Raw genomic sequence first — 23,168 nt, 5'->3', positions numbered from 1 at the left:
CGCGGTTTGTGATTTTAATTTCCCTTATCAAGCCCTCTATCGGCAGTTAATTTATAGTTTAAGCTTGTTGGATCTCCAAGTTTCGCGGTTTGTGGTTCTTTATAGCCCTGCGAGGCAATCTAGTTGGATATCCAAATTTAACGGCAGTTGTTGGCGATCTTTCGCGGTTTGTGGTCTTAATGTGTTGGATATCCATATTTCGCGGTTTGTGGTTCTTTATAATCGATAAGCCTGCGGGCAATCTTGTTGGATATGCAAATTTCGCGGTTTGTGGTTCTTTGTAGCCCCGCGGGGCAATCTAGTTGGATATCCCTATTAAGCGGCGGTTGTCAGCGATCTTTCGCGGTTTGTGATTTTAATTTCCCTTATCAGGCCCTGCCCTCTATCGGGAGCTAATTTATAGTTTAAGCCTGTTGGATATCCATATTTCGTGGTGTGTGATTCTTTGTAGCCTTGCTGGGCTATCTAGTTGGATATCCAAATGTCGCGGTTTGTGGTTCTTTATAGCCCTGCGGTGAAATCTAGTTGGATATCAATATTCAGCGGCAGTTGTTGGCGATCTTTCGCGGTTTGTGATTTTAATTTGTGACAATTAATAATATTTATTGCAAATATAATTTCAGATTGAACTGTGAACAGAGCCAATGATAAATGTGTTTTAAATGACGAAGATGTCATGATAGTCAGGCATGGTGAAAGCATCTGGATGGTGAAAGTAGGCCTAGGCCTAGGCCTAGGGCTAAATGAGAATAAAAAATCAAACATGTTTATTTGAAAAAAAAAAAAATATCATAATAGCAATGGATGTTCGAGATGGTGTTATTCTTGATTTATGACAATAAATTGGTTAATAAAACATTAAGAAAAAAAAGTGGTGGGAAGTTTCGAACTTGAGCAAAAATTCATAAATGGATTAGAAGTCCAGGACCTTAACCGCTTCGCCACGGGGACGACCCGATATAACGACGTGTTAAAGTGGAGTATTTATTAATATGAATGTATGCTGTGGTCCGGAAAGAATAAAAGAATTGCGAAAAACTTGATTTTTTGGCGAATGGGATCCAGAATTTGTATGTAGGGTATCCAGGAATATACTAGGGTATATTTGAAAGTGAATCTCAAAAGGTAGTGCGACAGTGACAGCCATGTATGGCTGTAGCAGTGACGAAAGATTGTGGATATCAGTATGATTAGCTATGATTTTCCACTAATTTTGGCTATGAAATACCGCGTGAAATAAAGCAAGAATGTTTATTTATTATCAAACAATCGGATTGACTGTATGATTGGTGTAACTTTTTGAATTAATGAGTTATTAAAATATTACACTTTGGATAGTAAATACGATTTAGCATGGTTTTAGATATATTTTGTACCCAGCGAAAAATATCATAGAACAATAGCGTTTTGTTTCGTGTAAATATAGTCCCGCGGTGCATCTTCTTATTCTTCTTTATCAGTCGTTTTTTTTTTAAACTTGCTGGTCATGCTACCGCGTGACTCTAATATTGTCTTGTAAAGTGTCAATATTTTCTTTTATTTTGGTTTGTTGTGGGGGATGCTCCTCGTATAGTGTTTTCACTTTTGAGCAAATTTCTGAGATTGGTTTCTTGTCTCTCATATTATTATAAATAATAGTTTTAAAAAACCCCGCTACGTTTCCCAGTGACGTAATGATTACATAAATTATACATCCAGCCTATCAACACTGTTAATAGAAGCGACTTGTCACCGACAAACATTCCATTTGTGGCTTTATGCTTATGACCTGACTCGTGATATGCCGCGAATCTTGGGCGGCAGTATAAGGATGAATTAAAATGTGTGTGAGTAACAAAGTTGTTGGAGTCAAAAATGGTGCATTTCATAAGATATCATTATCTGATTTATAGATAAGCAGCATATAATTTATGTAATTTAGGTCACAATGACAGAATGTATCAGAAATATATCTTTTTTCAATAAAATAAAATTACCAATCCCTATTTCACCGAATTCCACAGGAAAACAAATATATTAAAAGTAGTGTTAATTTTAAAATAATTGAAAATAAAATCCTTTATATAATTTTAAACACATAATGCTGATGTGAAAACAGAAAGATGCAATTGTGTAATTTCTCTGAAAACACATAATGTGACATGATCAAGGGGAATGAGTCACATGTCTACCCTGGTCGAAAATGAGGACATTTAGAGCTTTCAGAAACTGACAACCCCATGTTGATACCCCTTTTCTTTGCAAAGTTACGTCAATTTATCAATCGCTGAAAACAATATAAAACAAAAGAATTTTAACACCTTCTTTGCCAATATCTCAAAATCAATATTAACGACATCCGACTCATTTCCCTTGATCGTGTCACATATTCTAGCACATTTGACCTCGTATAGGAATTCATCCATTTGCCTATATGACTTGTATATTTTGTTTTAGAAAGTATATTTCATATGCTTTAAAATTATATGGTTGGTTGAACTTTGCCATTCATGCATTTATGAATATGACTTCCATGCACATTTTGCACTGTAACTCAAAATCAAAATTGCCCACTTTAATAGAAGTTTGTGGTGGTTGCTCACATATGAAGACATTAGAAAAGATGCCAGTTCTCATCCTTTGAACTTCGCCAACATTGAAATAGTACTTTCTAGGAAAAAGTCATAACTATTCTTTCTTATCAGCACAGCCATAATTGTTACAAATGCACCCCTCACAAGTGGCTTGGACATTGTAAAACTTTGAGATCTTTCAAATGTCTAGATATTCCCTGGGTCTCAGATGATTAATTGTGTTTTCAACTGATTGAGTGTCCCAGGTTAAAGAAGAAATAAAACAAACAAACAAACAAACAAACAAACATCACAATTTAATTTACTTACAATATTTCCATTGCAAGGAAACAATTGATCGTCTGCTTGAGGAAAATGTATTGCAAGTAAATTAGACTTTGATCTGTGGCTTGTTACACTGCCACATAATTAAATCTTTGTGGGTCTTACCTAGTGCCATAAAGATTTTTTTTCTTGGAAATATAATTGACTCCATTGTGTAAATGTTGATGGTCTCCCTGTTGAGGTAAAAATGGAAAATAACTTCAGTTATGAACCTAAAACTAATGAAATTTGTAAAAAAAAGTCATTTGTTGAGTGTCATGCGTGCACATACGGTCATAATTTAAAGATTGATATGTTGTATGCAAAACAGAATTGTTCATGAGCTACCGTAAAATGGGATAACTTCACGCAAGGGTAACTTTGAGCTACTTTGTCATGTTGCTATCAAAAGTGTAAATGAATATTTGTAAGTGAGTGCACAAGGCTGAATAGTTCCACAGCTTCAACAGAGGTCAAATGCCACAGACACAGTTATGGTTCTGGTAAGCTGACGTTGTGCCTGAAGCATATATTAAAGTCAACTGGCATGGAGATGTGATTTACACTTCCACACTACGAGCATGACTAGCATGACTCTGCATGCCCATTGCAATGTCAGAGTTCAAATTTATTTGTTGACATTGAAATCAGAATGATTGAAAAATTAATGATTGAATCATGCATTTCTCAACCATTCCAATTTGTATACTGCAACTAACAAATTTCTCCTCACGTTTAAATCATAATGAGCCGGATATGTAAAACAAATCAATTGAGATGTCATAAGAATTTGTAAGGTTTTTATGCCAATTACAAAAACCTACAGAAACAAACAAATCTGGCAAGCCATTTTGTGGGGATATACGTAAGGGGTCATATTACAAAAGTGCTCAGATTGTGTTAAAGACTACACCAATGTATAACTCAAGTCATAAGGATTCTGGAAAGAATTCTGAACATACAATGTATCAGTGATGTACTTTTTCCAAGGTACTATATTAACTATACTTTTACTGAATCCTTTATGACCTATGACCTTATTCTCAATAGAATCTATGGTCACAGTAAACCTAACTCTTAGAAGTAGAGTGTCAATGTGAACACCCAAATATCATGGATATATCATCATATCTGAAGGCTTGATTTGCACATACATTGAACAATTACAACTTAATGCTGTTTGCTACCTTTTTAATTTACTCTATACAAATGTGAAACTAAAGTATGGAAATGTGGGAAAACTTAAGGTTGAGACAGCTATTTATAACCACCACCAATTGAAAGTTCATTCTTTTTAGATTGTGTCTTATATCATCCTTGAAACATTGGCTTTTCTACTAACGAGAAGAATAATGTACTTGCTTACCTATGCAATAATACAGTTGAACTCCAATGGGCTTCTTTGCCTTCAACTGCTTGCTGTTTGTGCTTTTACTAGTATGTACTGTACTCCTTTAAGTTTGCTTGCTGTTAAAAGTGTTTGAAAATACAAGTATACTATTATGTCAAATTGTATTATGAAAACTTATAAGCTGCAACGAAAATACCATGGTATATTTTACCCTTTAGAAAAAAATATTGATAAGCAGGAAATAAATCATACATGCTATTTTGTAAATTTTTCCATAATCATCCTCTTTTTGCAGCAAATAAACAGCTAAGTCAGGTATTATAGCTTTTATATCACGTAAAATGTTAACTTTCTTAAGTGTCTTTTTGATATTGAGCATGATGGTATCAGACTTTATAAACATATATCGCAGCTTATGCAAGATAAAAAGCACTGAAATGGATTGAATGTTTTAAAGTGCTCTGGATTTCTGTTGACCTTCCCTATAATTTGAAAGTGTTTACTTAAGCGTTCAAAAGCAATCTTGTTTTTTAAATCAAGCTCAAGCCAATAGTAATTAAACATTGAAATCATCTACATAAGCTTTTGTTTCCAAAACCTCTTTTTTTAACTTGAACTTGAATATTTGAGATTTAGCCAACAACCTGTGCCTCTGGAGCACATTTTGATTTGTCACCTCATACCGTAAAACATCGTCTACAAGCATATAGAGTGCTTTCGATGAAAGCTAAATTAATCTAGACCAGACTTCCTCAAATAGATTGAAGGAAGTTGAAGTGCCACATGAAATAAAAGAAAACTGCAAAGCGCCACTCAATGGCAGCCATCGCGGTCAGGGGGGAGTTTCGCATCAAATAAGAATGTTTACTGCCGGTGATCACTGCTATTTGCTAGACGCCATCCATCGACAAAATTATAATATTATGGAGTTTGAGCAAATTAATTAGCGATACAAGCATAATACAAACAAGTACTATTGTAAGACCAATCTATTGTGTTGGCATATTTATGGCTGTCTTGTATTAATTTAGCTTTCACCAAAAACACTCTATATTCTTGTAAACGAGGTTTTACGGTAGATTGGATTGTGTGGTTGAGTGGTATCAGTGGCGGATCCAGGAATATGGGTAAGGGGTACAATGTAATTTGTGAATGGCCATGAAGCACCATCACATCATGTGACACAAAGGGGGATAGCATCTGAGGGGGGATGAAATAAAGGCCTAATTGAAGCCATTTCATGGACCATTCTATCACTATTGTTAACATTGCTTAAAACAGGAGCCAAAACGGACACTTCTTTATCCATATGCAGGGGAGGGGTGTGTCTGAGGGTGTATGTGCCCCCTCAGTATTTGGAAAAAATTCAAAATAAAGGCCCAATTGCAGCCATTTTGTGGACCATTTTGACACTATTGTTGTGTAACTCGTTATCATTGCTTAAAACAACAACTGCAAAGGTGTACAAAACAGAAGCTAAAACGGACACTTCTATGTGTGTGTGTGGGAGGGGGGAGGGGTGTGCACCTCAATACTTGAAAAACATTACAGAATTATTATACACAAGTTTGCCAGAAATTCTGGGTAATTTTTTGACACAGCGAACTCTTTTGATGTTCACTGATGTACGAGATTCTGAAGGCTATTTAGAATAGCAAAAGGCTAGTTCCTGATAGATGGGACATGTGGGACATGGAAATATGTTATTTGCATAGTAATAAGATATTATATCATTTTCTGTCATGCTATCATGAAAAGGGGAGGGTTTCGGGCTGGGTGTGCCCTGCCTGAACCGCTACTGGCATGGGAGGCCATTAATCAGATCAAAATGCAATGCAATCTTCCATGAAGCATGTAATAAAAATTCCTTTAAAAGGAATAGGGCGGGCAAATGAAAGAATGAGTAAGTCAAGTTCACAATTAAAAACAGGTAAAATATGACACAACATCGATTTCCAATGGGGGAATAACACAAAACGTATAAACAAAGTTAAAAGAATTTTTAACTTTATACGTTTATACGTTTGGAGGTTGTGTCATATTTTCCCTGATTTTAATCTTATCTATTGCTTATCCTTTGTTCTCTGCTGGTCAGTTGGAACAGATTTTCCCTGCTTTTATATTAACCCTTCACATCATAACAGAAGACGTTTCATGTTAACATTTTATATAAAACATTGTTATAAAACTTTTGTAGATAATAGTTATTTAAAACATTTTCGTAATCATACCTAGAGTTTGTTTTTTATCATCAGATAGAAAGACTTCTGCTCATCTTCTCTGGTGAGACAACAGGGCTGGGGTATCTTTGCATATCAAAGTTTAAACATCTGTCATATCAATTTCCTCAATATGTTGTTTTGATACAACTTATGAGGGGAAAAGTTTGATTTTACAATATTTCGATATTATTTTTTAACTTTGTAACTTTATTATGATTAACATAACTGTATTTCAAAGCGTCAAACTATATCATTATTGTGTCCCAACAAAAATAATCCAGGGAATAAAATATTCATTCATATGTTTATTTATTTTATTCAACCTGGGCCATTTCTACTGGTGCACATGCATTCTAATAATTTGTCTATAATACCTTATACAAGCATCAGCAAGCACTATTTGTCACAAGATTTGAAAAGTAAATAGCCTATGTACACACTGAACACAATGCACATACAAGCTGTATTTAAGTACATGCCAAAGCTGTCAGTATAAAATGATATATATGACCTTCACGATGCTATTAATTTAGCCCAAAGATTAGGAAAACTAGCAAAACTGGTGAACTGGTACTGTTCAAATAAAAACATCTGCAAATCTTGCTGCAATTTCCAAATAGTATTTCTATTACTTAAATAATTATTTTTGTTATTTCTTTTAAAACAAACACATTACTGCCTATGACGACTTTATCGTATTACTTACATATCAAAATCAAGTAATAATTACAAAACTCGCCGTAAACTATCACCTCTGTGGGTGTTTGGGATATAACCGGCACGAATATTTTCTCAACACTGCAGCATGTAAAAAAGTAGGTCAATAGTCAGAGAATATAGGGCGGGTGCGGCACGCCGCACCCGCCCAAAAATGAAAAGCAAAACAAAGGGTATTTTATTTTCCAACAAAATTGTAAAAATAAAATAAAAATAAGACCCTCGAAAGGGGGGAGGGCCCGGTGTGCCCATGTCTGGATCCGCGCCTGAGTGGTATAGACAGTATTCGCTTACCAATTGATTCTTTTATGCATAAACACATTCAAAAAAGAAAGTCTTCACTACTTTAAGGGTCCGGTTTACCTTGATATGAACATGTGAAGAAAATTCTAGAAACATTCATATCAATTTGTTTGCTTCAAGTTAATTGTGCTCAAATTGATGATCCCACAAAGTATTTTGGAACATTCTTTTTCTGGACGTGGTTACAATTTCTAATGTAGATCGGTACGGTAAAAGTTATAAAGAGCGGAATAGAAGTATCAAATAGAAGTATCAAGTTTAGATCAGGCTAAATATACTACTCTCTGTGGTTAGTAGAATAGTTGTGCTCCAGGATAACAGGTTGTTGACACAATCTCAAATATGCATTTTGCACTTACCTGTTCTTTTCAGGTAATATATTCTTTGAATTCCGATGGAGAGGGCCTCTACATGGAAAGAGGCCCTCTCCCAGCTATTACTGATTAGCTTGTATCATGCAGGTCAACTGTTTTGGAAATATAAAAAGAGAGAATATTAATCTATTATTAATATTAATCTATCTTTTTCTTATCACCAAAATTGAACAAAATAATAAATCAACATTATATAATTGCACCTTTCTCGTTCTTAAGCATGTTAAGCATGTTGTTCCCCAATTCTTGACAACACGTCACAACTTCAATTTTGAGTCAAACCTGATCCTGGTTTGTGCATTTCCTTCCTATCTTTTTTTTCTTTTTGTTTCTTTCCCTTTTCCTTATTTTCACTTTCACCCCTGGGTAAAACAAACAAACGAAACTTTTGTGTTATATCCTCAGGAGTTGAGTTTTGAAAATATCAGACGTGCTAGCTACAAATTGCACTTCTGGAAATGTTAAGGCGGGCTGTCAGGCGTGATTTTAAATTGCACTCGGTAAGAAGTTTTGGAATTGAGGTGTGCTATAAACACTCGGACAGGCAATTTAAGGTGTGCAATGGTGTGCAATCACACTTGTGCGCCTCAAAACTCAATTCCTGTATCCTCTTTTAGTTTTGTGCAAATAGAACACAAAATATGTGTAGAAAGATTTGATTATATTTATGGAAACAGGTGCTTTATACCTTCTTATTTGTACAATAAATGTGGGAGTGGGGCCTCGCTCAGGCTACTACTCCCCTAGAAAGTGCATGGGACTCTTAAGCCAGGTTGATAGTCGCAGCGTTTTTCTCGCTAATGTGTGCGACTTTTCGGCGAAAGTGTGTGACTTATCATGCTGTCAATTGCGAGAAAAAATTATAGGTTGGTGTTGCCAGTCTATTATGGTGACATATGTTGCCTAAATGATAGCGTCTTGCCCGTTTTTATGCATTTTATAACAATGTCATTTTTGTATGAAGTAAAATGCATGATAGGAAACCATTGTTTTTTGAAGCACAATTTAAGATTTTCTTTCTTTCTCTCTCTCGCTCTCTCTCTCCAGTCTCTTGTGCTTTGAATATTTACCGCGAAATAGATCACATGTAGGAAAATAATAGTCTTGAGTCTTGCACATTGGCCAATACTCCGGCGGAGTCAAACAGTCCAGCTAAAAACCTAATAGGCCTATTGTAAAATATTAAATAATAATTATACAGTGGTATGGTATAGGCCCTATACCACTAAGGATCATGAAAGTAGCCTACAATCAAGTGCAAATTTCCCTGGGACACTTGTTCATATTTCGCACCCTCTGTTCAATAAAACCGGTCATATGACGTTCACCATGTGATAGTTTCCAACCTATTTCGAATCCCTCCCTCTCCCACCAACCAATGTTGGAGCAAAAATATAGGCCATTTAAAAAATGAGGCGTTTGGTATACAACATTGAATAAGGGGTGCGGGGAGGGTCATTGAACTATGAAAGTGTCCCAGCAAATTTGCACTTGATTGTATAGGGGATGCGAAAAAATAATCTATTAATATCAATAAAATCGCCATAACTCTCGAACGCGTTGCTCGATTTTAATAATTTTTTCAGTGATGTCAAGATAATTTCATTATGCATTACATGATTAGAAAATTTAAAAAAAAATTATTAAAATAAACATTTTTTTGAATATCTAACCCTGCAATGCATGCATTTTTCAAGGAATATTTGACACATTGATTGCTTATATTAGAGTGGACATATAAATTCTCCTTTGGTAGAATTTACAAACATAATAAAAGCAAACCAAATAAGAAATTAAGAAAATATAGAAATAAATAGAACAGAATCATGATGTTTGTCTCATCATTGATCTTTCAAACTCATTACCCTATTTCAAATGCTATTATCGGAATGCACGTTAAACTCTTTAATATAGGCATTCAACTACCCATCACAGACACGCTAATTCAACGTAACAATGCCATGCCAAAAAGTGTATATACAATTATATACAATTACACGTTTTAAATGTGCTTATTATTGGTATTCAAAAATAAAAAAAGAGATAAAGAGCAGGATTTAAAAGTAAACATATCGGCGACAATGAGCTTCGAACCGTAGCCCTCATGATCAGAAGGCAGTAAGCAAACCACTACACTATCATGACTATGGTTGAGCTGTTGTTATTCATGGGAATTTATTTATAACAAGGATAACAAGAATTAATGACGCAATAACGGTCTACCAGAATAATATAACTTAAAAAGTAATATATATTTATTTAACATTATGGTAGACCGTGTGCTCATTTGGCTTAAATGGAGGAATAATTACCAATAAACATATCAAAGTTAGGAAGGTATGTATAATGTGACCGCGTATATTCAAAATATACGTTAGATAAATGCTGAATACGACCAAAACATGAGTTTTAATGAATGATTTCATTGGATCAAAGCTCGATAACACAATACAGTAGCATTGCAATGATAGGATTAAATACTCCATCCTAGGCCCATTATTGTTCATTTTGTATGTTAATGATATCATAAATACTTCCACCATTCTAAAATTTGTCTTGTTTGCCGATGATACTACTATAACTTATTCACATAAGGACATTGTGTCCAAATACGATCTTATCAACAATGAATTAAAAGAAGTTAATAATTGGTTTAAGGCTAATAAGCTATCAGTGAATGCAAGCAAGACTAATTATATGGTGCTTGGTACAAATCACAAAACATCACGCGTATTGTACAATGCTACTAATAATATTATATTAGATAATGTAATCCTGGAAAGGTTGAATAAGACCAAATTTCTTGGAGTGACAATTGATGAGAATCTAACTTGGAAATTTCATATTACCAACATCTCAAAGAATATATCTAGAGGTGTTGGTGTAATAAACCAACTGAAACATTTTGTTCCCGAACGAATAATGTATTCACTATATTGTACTTTAATACTTCCTTACATAAACTACGGTATCTTAGCATGGGGAAATACTTGTCAAAAATATTTGGAAAAGATTTTCAAACTTCAAAAAAAAAGCCCTTAGAATGATATCGAATAGTCACTTTTTAAGTCACTCAGCCCCTATTTTCAAGAATTACAATTTGCTTAATGTTTATGATAGTTATGATCTCGAACTAAGCACTTTCATGTACAAGTATAATACCAATCTGTTACCAAAGGCCTTCAATAGTTATTTCGTTGAGCAGAGGAATCACCTCAGGTATCACACTAGAAACGCTGAAGATTACAAGATCTGTCTTACAAAAACAGAGTTTGCTAACAAAACAATAAGAACCGCCGGGCCAAGAAAATGGCATTCGATTGACAGATGCGCCAAAACGGCTACATCAGTAAAACTCTTTAGATCCCAAATTAAAACAAACCTTATGGAAATGTACACTTAATATCTCTTTGATTTACTTTGATTTACTTATTTTTATTTTTTCTCCCTTTTAAAACAAAAAATCGATTAAAATTAACTGATCTCTTAGCATTTATATTATATTCACAAATTGTTCAGCTTTCTTTTGCGATATACGTGAGCATATGTTATGAAATCCTAATTTGTCGTACACTTATATTCTGCATGTTCTTTATTCATCATTTTTTCCCTGCTTAGTTCGTTCTACATGAATGTATGAAAGAGGGTGGGGGTGTTTGTATGTATGTATTTGTATTTTATTAGACAAATTAAGAAACTTAGGCTAAGGTTAAGGGGGGTGCTTGTTCAGGCCTTTTTGGCCTTCTGAGCATCTCCTCATTCAAATGTGTTGTCTTGCTGTTATTGTATTGTTGTATTTTGAATGAAATAAAGACTGATTGATTGATTGAATACGCTGAAATCGAGTGCAAGTGTCATCAGTCTCCCGGTGGCATATAGTTACTGGCTTTGCTTCTCGCCCCCGAGATCTCGAGTTCGAATCCATGTAATACTATTTTTCTTTCTTTCTTTCTTTTTTATTCTTTTTGTCTGTCTTTCTTAAGTTCTTTCTTTCTTTCTTTCTTCTTTTTTTTCTTTCTTTCTTTCTTTCTTTCTTTCTTTCTTTCTTTCTTTCTTTCTTTCTTTCTTTCTTTCTTTCTTTCTTTCTTTCTTTCTTTCTTTCTTTCTTTCTTTCTTTCTTTCTTTTTTTTTTCTTTTTCTTTTTCCTTTATGTTGCCAATTTACATTTACATTTATCAATGAACTAAAAGGAAATAATTGTTTTGTTTTATGATTTCTTTTTGTTATTTCAGTAGGTATTTTTAACTGATTGTACTCTATATTTCCAATATGATTTAATTTTGATTAGTTTTAAATTGTTTTAAACGTGAATTTTGAGATAATGCGCTTATTATAGCAATCATGTGTCAAATATGCCTTAAATAATGCATATATTACAGCGTTTTGATACCTAAAAATATTTAGTTTGACAAAAAATGGCAATTAAAGTAACCAAAATATGCGCAATGTTATTTGTTTTAAATTAGTGAAAAAATCATGTCAATCGAGCAACGCGTTTGCGAGTTATGGTAATTTTACTGAAAGTAATAGATTATTTTTGTCTTCTTCAATACAATCAAGTGCAAATTTCCTGGGACACTTGTTCATATTTCGCACCCTCTGTTCAATAAAACCGGTCATATGACGTTCACCATGTGATATTTTATTTGTATAGTTTCCAACCTATTTCGAATCTCCTCCCTCCCCACCAACCAATGTTGGAGCAAAAATATAGGCCATTTAAAAATGAGGCGTTTGGTATACAACATTGAATAAGGGGTGCGGGGAGGGTCATTGAACTATGAAAGTGTCCCAGCAAATTTGCACTTGATTGTAGATCACCGCACATCATGATGCACAAACTGACTATTAAATTGCGCTCAATCAAAAGATCTATCTCTTCCCTGCATCTGATCCACACCTTTGATATGTAACGAGTAGGGATGGATTGCCAAGAATTCATTTTCTTTTGGACATCACGATAATCACCCGACGTAAGATATAGAGATGAGGATATTGTTCCACTTTTAATATAAGCTGTTCAATTTGTTCGTCGGTCAAGTTCGCCATGATGTCTGTGATTTCTTCATACTTACTTGGGGCAAGTCACGTGGGGAAATAACACGACCTGATTGGACAAGCACAGAAAATCGCCAGCTAAAATCGTTTCCAGTAGAACAAATTTCTACTGGAACGTTTTCTATCGCAACTCAGTCGGCGGCAAAAAATGGACTCACTATCATTTTCCGCTGAACAAGTGCGACAAAGTCGCTGTTCGTCGGCAGGGAAAAATCACGGCAATTTGCCGCTGCGAGAAAAATGCTGTGACTATCCACCAGGCTTTAATGAACAGGAGGCCTGCACCCACGCCCTATCTACACCAACTGCAAATCGGCTTATTGATCAAAGACCATCAGTATATGTATTTGATGGGATCATATTTATTGTGATTTGATAAAGATTTTGCTAAGATTGAAAGCTCAGCCCACCAAACTGGGGGTCAGAAATTTTCCAACAGCTCTGTTTTACTCTATTATTATTATTTGTATTTAAATGGACATTTAGAGATCTGTCAATCCCAAACTACACTATTACCCACATACATGTACATACAGTTTTGGAACATTTACCAATGTAAAGAACAACAAGAGCACCAAGGGTGCTGTAGCTCAATTGTTATTTGAAATTTTAAAAATAAATATAATGTTCAGATATATGTATAACCGTTGAATATATCAAATTGGGTTTTTTTTAATACACTGGTATTTAATTGTGTTTATAACATTTCTTTATTTATTTATGTCAAGAACTGTGTTCGAAATAAGCACTTATCCTCTTGTCCAAAAATCACTGGGGACAACCATATTGAGCTATGTACTTATCCCCTGGACAACCACTATTATGTATATTTTACCTCCAAAAGTATGACACATTTTGGGGATAACCAAAATGTATTGAGGACAAGCAGAATTTAGTATGCTTTAGTTATCCTTGGGATAACCTCCATATTTTCATTATTTCGGATACTGGTCAAGAATATTGCTAGTTGGTTTTATAAAAATGAGTTAACTCTCAACATTAACAATAAAACTAAATAATATAGTATTTGGTGCATCTCACATTCTTACCAAGTTCAACAATATGACATGCTTGATCATACAAATGAATCCAATTATCTTGGTGTTACATTAGATCCACTTCTCATGGTGGGGATGTGAAACAAAATTTTAATTTTATGTGGCATAATGTACATGTATATAAAGGTCATTTATGTGCAACAGGGCCCTCCACCTTTGTTCCATAACCATTAGGCCAAGGAAAGTCGATTTTGAGTTTCCCGTCACCCACCCTCACTTCATTTTCTGACCCTCACTTGAATTCATTATTGTGATTTTCCAAAAAATACTAATAAAAACTGGTTATATTTGCAAAAAAATTTATGAATATCACTTTATTTTTTGTGGAAAAATCAAAACCAAAACATACATTTTGCTGTCAACCTTGCAGACTCTTTTTAATATACTTTTGAATCTCATTTGGGCTAAACATCCATCTTCAAGTGAGTGAGTGGCAAATAACAACACATCTGAAGTATGCGTGTTGGTCATATAATGAAAGGCAGAAAATAAAAAAAAATGAAAAAGTTACCTCACTTGTTTTCAGAAATTATGTGACAGGAAACTCAAAATTGATTGTTAGGGGCCTTAAGGTATAGAAAATTTTGTTTGCTATAGCCCCCAAATGAAATGTATTTAATTATGTTTGTACTCACTAAGGTAGCATTGTGTGTGAATTTTACACCCGAACTAAGTGCTATTCTTTTTTATGGTCATTTTTAGTGACTAAAATGGCCCAAAATGAGGGTTTTCAATATTGCTGTCCATTTCTAACCCCATACAGTGTGTTTCTATTGAGCATCCGGAATTTTTCCAGTGAAATTGTTAACCGGGTAATAGCGGAGAATGACTGCTAACGGTCAATTTCTATTGGGGACTGTTATCCGGAAAATGCAAGCCCGATCGTCACACTTCGTGACTTTGCCGGAGAAAGGTCAAATCTCAGGTCATTGCAAGTCTTGTTGTTGGTTGACAATGGCGATCGTAATTTGTTCACTTTTAATGGGAATTTCAATATATTAATTCTATCTTCAAATGAATCTTGGAAGATAAATCCGTCCATGCTACACAAAAAAGATTAGCTAGCCTACAAATTACAAAACACGTTTCGGCCTACACAGGCTCTACACCGCGCTGCAATCACTGAACATGCTGAAACCTTCTCGGGTCCTTTAGGCCTATTCCTTCAGTTGTCCACACTTAAAACAGATTTTCACTGAGCCATGATTTCTGATTTATTAATAATCTATACCTTAATTTATACCGGTACCTCTTTTAACAATGTTTAAAATATTTTTTACTCTGAACGAAAGTTGTACGTCGTATTCGTCAGCTCAGCTCCAAACACACAACTGATGAAATGGTAAACAAAACAGAACACACGTTGCGATCACGTGACCGTGTCAATTTCCGTTTTCTCTCCTGTAAGCGCAGTCTGTCGGAACGATGTCAGTTTACATTGGCGTTATCCGGATAATTTCTCCGCCATTATCCTACCAAAAGTAGGATAAATTCCCCGGAAAACTCTCGCCGCTATTATCCGGAGAATAACGGAGAAGGTCAGTTTCTATTGGGCACAGTTAATCTCTTAGCCGGTTTTTATCCGGATAATGGCCCCAATAGAAACACGCTAATAGACTTTACATGTAAAATAAAAAGGCCCATAAAAATTGAATAGCACTTAGTTTGGATGTAAAATTCTCACAAAATACATATAGGTCCTTTCACAATAAAATGTCCATCTGAAACAAAGGTGGCCTTAGGAACAACAGCATAGCCAGCATTTTAGTGTGCGGGAGTAAAGCCAAACTCTGTCCCCATTTGTCAATATTTTGACCTTTTTCAGTCATTTTAATGACACTTTACTCCGATCCCCATCTCCATTTTCATCACTGGAAATTTCTGTCTTGGGGATGCAACTTTCCCCCTAGCTCCCAATGCCACTGCTCAGGAGGGAGGCAAGGTGCTGAGATTTTTCTGCATATAAATTGTTAATGAATAATAAATAAATGAATGGGCACCAAATATCTTCAGGTATAACTGACAGGAATATTAGCAGTAATAAATATTTGTCTTTAGGCATGTCCACACAGCTAAAGGAATTTTTGCTTGAGCAAAGCGGTTCTCGGACAAAAACTTGGGGAAATCTACCATGTGAACGCTCTCAAGGATTCCAATTACTAAGTTTACCCCAAATTTATCTGTGTCTGTTAATTAGTTGAATAAATGTAGGCCTTCAAGACATCCCAATTGCACCTGCATTGCTGAAAAGCCACCCAATTTTTTTCATAACCATCTGTTTCTGTGGGACAGGAAATTGTTGAAAGTCTCAAGGAAAATCTTCAAAAGTTACCCATTTGTGCTACCGAACTATGAGTTTGGCAACCCTGATTACTTTGTCCTTGTCAAGCACTTGAACTAATTCTTAAACAAACACTCTACTGTTGACAATAGGTTTTTAGTGGTTTATGCATGTTTAAGAGCTTTAGAATTTTACAATCTCACAGAAAATAATTACTATGTAAAACTATCCTCACAAATATCTGAGAGGTCTCTGCAAAAATACACATGCTCCAAATCTAAACCTCCATAAAACACAGTAACATCATTGGCAAAGCTAAAATGTAAACATGTAACAGATGACTTATATTGCTTATAACACTTAGGTTAAACCTGGTGTAGCATGTAAGAAATCTAGGAATGAGATTATTCTTGTGAAACTGCACAATTTTTTCGTGACAAATTGCTCGAAAAAGCACACTTCCTGTCCATTTTTTCCCTGCAAAATAAGTAACTTTCATGAACAAACTTGCAAAGATCGCCACCTCAAATTACCAGCTCCATTACTCAAACGATGTAGCAAGAGAAAGTAAAAAACATACAGAAATTCAGATCATGCCTATAGTTCAGTTTGCCTTGCAAATTGAGCTAAAAAATAAGCTGCTCAGTGCACACTTGTCAAGAGAGACCAATCTTAATTCTTTTATACCTGGGCATAAGGAATATCTGTGCAAATCCAATAGGAAATATATGAGCTCAAAAATGGATGTGTGAACATTTCAGTTTTCTTCGTATTTTGTCAATAATTATTTCTAAAAAGACAATGGCTTAAGGGTATCCTACAAATAAACCAAATCTAATAACTTACCCCATTTCACATGGACAAGGACCTGATGACACTTGTGGTATGTCTGTTCCGTGTTGGTTCACGTCCCTTTCCTTTCCACTCTGAATTAAAACAAAATCAAAGGAAACTTCATAACTTTATTATCTTCACTACATTATTTCTGTAATAGCCATTATAGCTTTTTTTTTCCAACATTCCGTTCCAGTAAAGTGTCAAGATACATAATAAAAGTGAGCATGTTAACATTTCCCGTGGTGACTAAACATTTCTTCATAGAATTCTATTTCTAATTTGTATTCATTTTTAGAAATGATGAATATTGGCTCAAGTAAAGAACCTATGCTATTCAGAACGTCAAGTTATGTTGACAAGCAGAAATACAGGCATGTAAATATGTACAGAAATAAGAAATTTGACCTTGACCTCTGTTAACTAAGTTTGCCGGCAAGATCCCAAAAATATTTTGTTGAAAAATGAAACTGGGAAGTGTTGAACTTCAAACATGGGATCTCGATTGTGCAGCCAATTATAAGGGTTTTTACACATGGGCGCTTTTCAGCAAATACATGGGTGGGTGGTGACTGGATCGAGTGCAATTGGATGGTGCTTGGGAGGGTCTACCATAAAGATTCGCCTAATGGCGAACTTAGGCTCCGTTGCCTTGGGGTAAATTTCATGGTGAAATAGAGAGCTCACTTCTCTGAAATCCCAACAAGAATTAAGGTTCCGTGCCCGTATTTGCTGGTGGGAATTTTACTGTTAGGTTTTGCCTTAAATTCCATTTATGTCAATGATATATCGATCATCAGCACTGGACAAGTTCTAAAGTACATCTATCACATTAGACCTGCAATATTGCTCTGAAAAAAATGCTGTGTGACTAATTCTTTGAGACCACACTATTATGCCAGGTGGTCCAGGATTTATGAAACGGGCATCAGCCTAAAATATAGTAATAGTTCAATGAAGAGAAACCTGCAGCGCATAGAGTGCTGCATGACCCATCCTGTGGGATGCTCAAATGCATATCAAAAACTGTCCATTTTCACAGTATCTGATCAAGTTTGTTTGTACTTCATTGCCTTAAACAATTTAAACAATTTAAGGAGAACACTAGTATGTGAGTTTGACCTTAAAAACCCCTATTTGGAACCATCCAATGAGAGTGGCCCAAAACTTTAAAAACAAGAATGATCAAAATTTACAGTATAGGGCTATCAAACAATAAAATGCAATATTAATAATACAATTATCAAAGTAAAAGGAACTTAAATTCTCAAACATTAAAAACATTTATCCAAAGCAAAATAAGAACAAAGTAATTTCATATGGTAACTCTCTCACACACGCACCCCCACACACCCCACCACATCAATACATAATAATCGGTCAATTGTGCAGGCATTTCTTCACTTGTAAACCATCTGAATTAGTTATAGGTGTGCATTGGTATTGATAAACAAAATCATGAATTCAGTGCCGTAAGTATATGGTCGAATCCAACTATAGTGTCCACGGGCCAAAAATAAAAGTCCAAAATAAAAATGTCTCCACAATTTTTTCCTTTTGCCCATTGATTGATGGCATGTTGGGCTTATAGGAACCAAAAGTGCCATCACTAATCTTGAAAAATAAATCCAGGACATGTAATAGTAAATGTGACCTCAAAACCCAATGTTACCTACGAATACCACTAGGATGCTTTCACTATCGCAATACTAATCAACCTAAAACAAATGGAATATTCCCATTAACGCTTTTTTCATGTAATGTAGACCACAGGGTGTCAGGAAAATGCTAGCTCAACCAGAAAATATTTGTTTTTATTTTTATAACGCGATCAATATGATCTTAGTCAATTTATGCTAGTTTATTTTTGAAAATGAAGTTCAGGTCAGTTTCTGTATTTTATTTATCAAATGAGTATGAATCAATTTACATATTGTATAAGAACGAGTGGGATATCTGTTTTCAGGAATATTAGGAATTATACGCATACACCTAACGCTTTATAAGATGATAGGTGAAGAAACCAGAGTATTCGTAGGTAACATGAGCGATTTAACAATATCTATATTGAGTTTAGAGGTTCAAATTTTGCTATTATGATAATGAATGAATAAAATGGTAGTTTTTAGATCTCTTTCAGATGGTACGTCCAAATGAATAAATGCTATTACCTTAGATCAAATTTTTTTATATGTTTTAGCAAGATTTTGAACACTTCATTTTGATATACAAGTAGTTAAACAGCAAATTTACATAATAAATAATTGTTGAATGTATCCGTATATGGGTAATAATATTGTCCGGGGGTACCGCTTAAAGATTTTGACAATTAATTTCCATTGGTAGGGACACTTCATTACACATGTCATGTATTATGCTGTATTCGTAAGTAACATTTCAGTATTTGTAGGTAAGAATTAGACTTTTGGTGGATATCGCAATCAAATCTTTATTTTATAAAGCACTTTAAATGTATTATTTTCTATATGTGCGTTTATTGATACTTGAGACCCTATCATGTATTTATAATGTCGGTTCACAGTGGTTGAAAGAGGAACAAAGGCTTAAAAACCGTTATTACAGACTTGTTAAGTCCATCTTGGAGTCAGTTATGTCTTGTGGTCTTTCATTTGAGGGCAACTATAATTAGCTTTATACTAGGGTCCACCACTGTGTTGTCTAGATCATGAGACAATGAGAAAAGTCGTTTTTGTCCATGGTATTCGTAGGTAACCTTAGCGAAAACGTCAAAAGTTACCTTCGAATAAATCAATTTGGACACAGATTACTCAGAAACCAGAAGGTTGGTAAACGTTTAAAATGAAGCACACATGACAGCTGACAAATCCAAGTATTTATCCCCTTCTAATCTTCTTCGAATTTTTCTTTCAAATGAGCAGACCGTCGTCTATTTCAGTACATATTTTTCAACAATTAAGCCGTATTCAGTTTTGCTTGGTGGGCATGTATGTGAATTCACAACTTTCATTGACATATGATTTGATAGCGAACGTACAGGCCTTGGGCGATATGGGCATTGGCATGAATGGCGGTGTTTCACAATAGGGTCATGATGTCAAATTGTATTTGTAGGCAACATTCAGCTACCGAAAGCTACCTACGAATACTTACTTATTTTGTTAATACCTCAGAAATGGTTAAATGCAGGCTATTGTAACTTGGTAGTATTAAAGAGTGCATGACAATGCACCTATTGCTTAAATATAATTTACTATTCTCTCAGTTTGTGGAAATGACAGAGCTTTTAACATGTATTCCGAGGTAATGCATATTGTTTACCAAACCTACCTTTGTGCCATTTAGAATTTCTGGCAGCTAAACACAATAATAAAGATGTCCGAATGCAATGCATTTCAGTATTGGACATATCAAAGCTTGTATGAATCGCGCATTTATTAGTGATTTCCGTTTTTTAAAGATATATCTAGTGCTATGAAAAATTGTATTCGTAGGTAATGTAAAAAAATACCACTCAAAAAATTATCACAAAAAATTCATAATTATGTACAAATATGTGAAAAATTGAACAGGCAATCTTTGAATACGCACCTTTCAGGAAATCAGATTAGATTCAATCCAATGACTGCTTTTCATAACTGATTTAGATGTTTTTAAAATACTTTAAGAAATATTTTGAAAAAATGGGTAAAAATATCATGTTTTTGGGTCTCTGTGTCTAAGTTTTTCACAGAAAGGGGTCTTATTATATATGGCGCGAAGCGTATGATCAAGGCGAATAAACACAATACAAAAACGAAAGCCAATTGATTAATACTTTTGAGTTATGGCCCTGAACATGCCGTGTACACTTTTCGTTGGATTCGACCATATGCTCTATGGTCGATTGTACATTTTTTAATATGTTCAAAATGGAACAACACCTGAAGGGAAGGTGCATCTATTGGTCAATGTACTTTGACCTCTTCCTAGAGCTCAAAACAATACAAGGGAATCTAAAACATGTTTAGAAAATGAGTTTTCAATGTTTGTGCATATTGTCATGTAAAGTTAATTAGTTATCGTATCTTTTCTTAAATTGATTCCTTTTAAATTCTTAATAGTCAGTTTCTGTCATCATTCACCATCTTTAAAATAGTCAGTTTCTGTCAGAAGTGAACCAAAATGAGCATAATATTGTCCTGCCCATTTCTGTATTTAGTATGTATCAATGAATGCAGTGCCATACCGATGGGGTACAGGGGGAAGTTGCCTCCCCCTTCTGAAATACTAGGGCAAAATTTACCAAAATTTGCATTTAGCATCTTCATTTTGGTCTCATTTATATCAAAATTAACCCAATTTTAACATTAAAATTGCAAAATCATTGTGAATGGGTCAGCGAGATGACTGTGGGTTCTTGCAATTTTGCCCCCTTGGAAATTTTGACCACATCTCAGAACGAGATATTTTGGTGTATGTATGCGTGGAAAAAATTCCTTTTCAGCAAAAAAAATTGAAATTACTGTGGCACATGACCAAGACCAACTGGGTGTGCCTGGGTATTGAGATAATTAATATATCATGTCACACATTTTGATCTACAGAATCCATGTCCTTTGTGGCCATGTCTTTTATATAAATAATTGTGACCTTTCATTTTATTTACTTTAATGAATTTGAATGATAACCACATCAATTTGTCATGACATGTGTCAAATTTGACAATATTAAATTGCTCAAAATGTCCCTTTTGTGTTATTGCACCGCTACCAATTCATATCAAATTGCTTATATAAATATAAACATACCTAAATGATAGCATTTGATGTGACCATGGTGTAGTCATACAAAGAAACAAAAATCCGAGTACCGTATATCCTCTAATAAACGCCCCTCTTCTAATAAACGCCCTTTCCATTTTTCGACAAATTGAATTAAATATACACCCTCTAACTCCCCCTGACACAAACAACTTTCATGCTATATTGTGAAAGTAAGCTTACCACGGTCCACACACAATTGGAATGGCATTGATATTGGCGAAAATTACAATGTACATCATATACCCGGAAATGAACCAGAAGTCATGGATCTTAAGTTCATAGTTTGCCATTTCAGAGTGATTTTTTAGCTTACATGATGATTTTTCATTGATTTTTCTGTGAATTATTGTTGTAAAAATGACCTCTAATAAATGGGCCATTCCAGATAAAACATGCACTCCCCCCATAGAGGGCGCTTAGTTATGCATGACTGAACACATCCCACAATGCTCCCTGTCCAATTAAAGTTACATAATAGAATAAACACTTGTTATCTAATCCAAATGAAAAGTTGACCTCATGAATATAACAGTCCACTATGACAGGGGAATATTGACCAGTTCTTGGTTTAAGTCTATAAAAATGATCCATGCAGCTTGATGGTGTAAAATGTAGACTGGTATGAAGACCTAGATATGGTGTAAATTGTGTAAATCACCCCCCCCCCCCTTCTAAAATAGAACAAAAACTTAATCAAATGTAATAATTGTCTAAACCTTTGGTCAATCCTTCATGTAATTATTTTGTGTTAGCTAATCCTAATCCTAACCCTAATTTCGTGTAAAATTACATGAAGCAATATTGAACCAAACCTGGTCAGAAGAAGAATTTCTATCAACCCCCCCTCCCCCCTGTGCCAAGATGCATTAGTGCTGATGTGTTTTACACAAAGTGCCCGGCCCAGCTTACTAATAATTAGCAGACGACGTGAGGGCCACACCAGAGCACCACCACAAGCTTCCGAGTCAAATTGTGTAACCCGCAAAATAGGCCTCTTAAAAATTGAAATTGAGCTTATTTGTTACATTTTTCAAGAAATATGTGACTCAGATACATTGTTTTGATGCCATATTAAAACTGGGATGGTGTCGGTGAAAGTACATGCAGAGAAAACGATTTTAAATCTGTTCAGCGGGACTACTTTAAATGCAATAGGGCAAATAGGTATCCTTGAATAATTATGATGGTGGTGACTTGTTTGTATACAGTACAGAGATGGTTTGAGTTCGATATGCAATATCTGGATTGATTATTCCAAAGTGCTCTTGTTTTTATTATTGTAGACTGCAAAAAGTTGACTTGTAATCATA

At 34.7% G+C, this 23,168-nt stretch overlaps 1 protein-coding gene across 2 annotated transcripts in view; it reads right to left on the bottom strand.

Annotated features, from left to right (window-relative positions):
• LOC140167872 (uncharacterized) overlaps window positions 1–23,168 on the bottom strand; it is a 138,320-nt gene that overhangs the window by 95,604 nt on the left and 19,548 nt on the right. For both annotated transcript variants that reach the window (XM_072191161.1, XM_072191162.1), the window contains 4 exons: window positions 17,087–17,166; window positions 7,829–7,935; window positions 4,243–4,343; window positions 3,003–3,070 (listed from right to left, as the gene is read on the bottom strand). In XM_072191161.1, the coding sequence (XP_072047262.1) occupies window positions 3,003–3,048 (46 nt within the window). In that variant the 5' untranslated portion in view covers window positions 3,049–3,070; window positions 4,243–4,343; window positions 7,829–7,935; window positions 17,087–17,166. The remainder of the gene's footprint in view (window positions 1–3,002; window positions 3,071–4,242; window positions 4,344–7,828; window positions 7,936–17,086; window positions 17,167–23,168) is intronic.

Source organism: Amphiura filiformis, chromosome 13, assembly GCF_039555335.1.
Source record: "Amphiura filiformis chromosome 13, Afil_fr2py, whole genome shotgun sequence".
In the NCBI taxonomy this organism is placed as follows: Eukaryota; Metazoa; Echinodermata; class Ophiuroidea; order Amphilepidida; family Amphiuridae; genus Amphiura; species Amphiura filiformis.
This window is presented reverse-complemented; position numbering and strand designations above follow the sequence as displayed.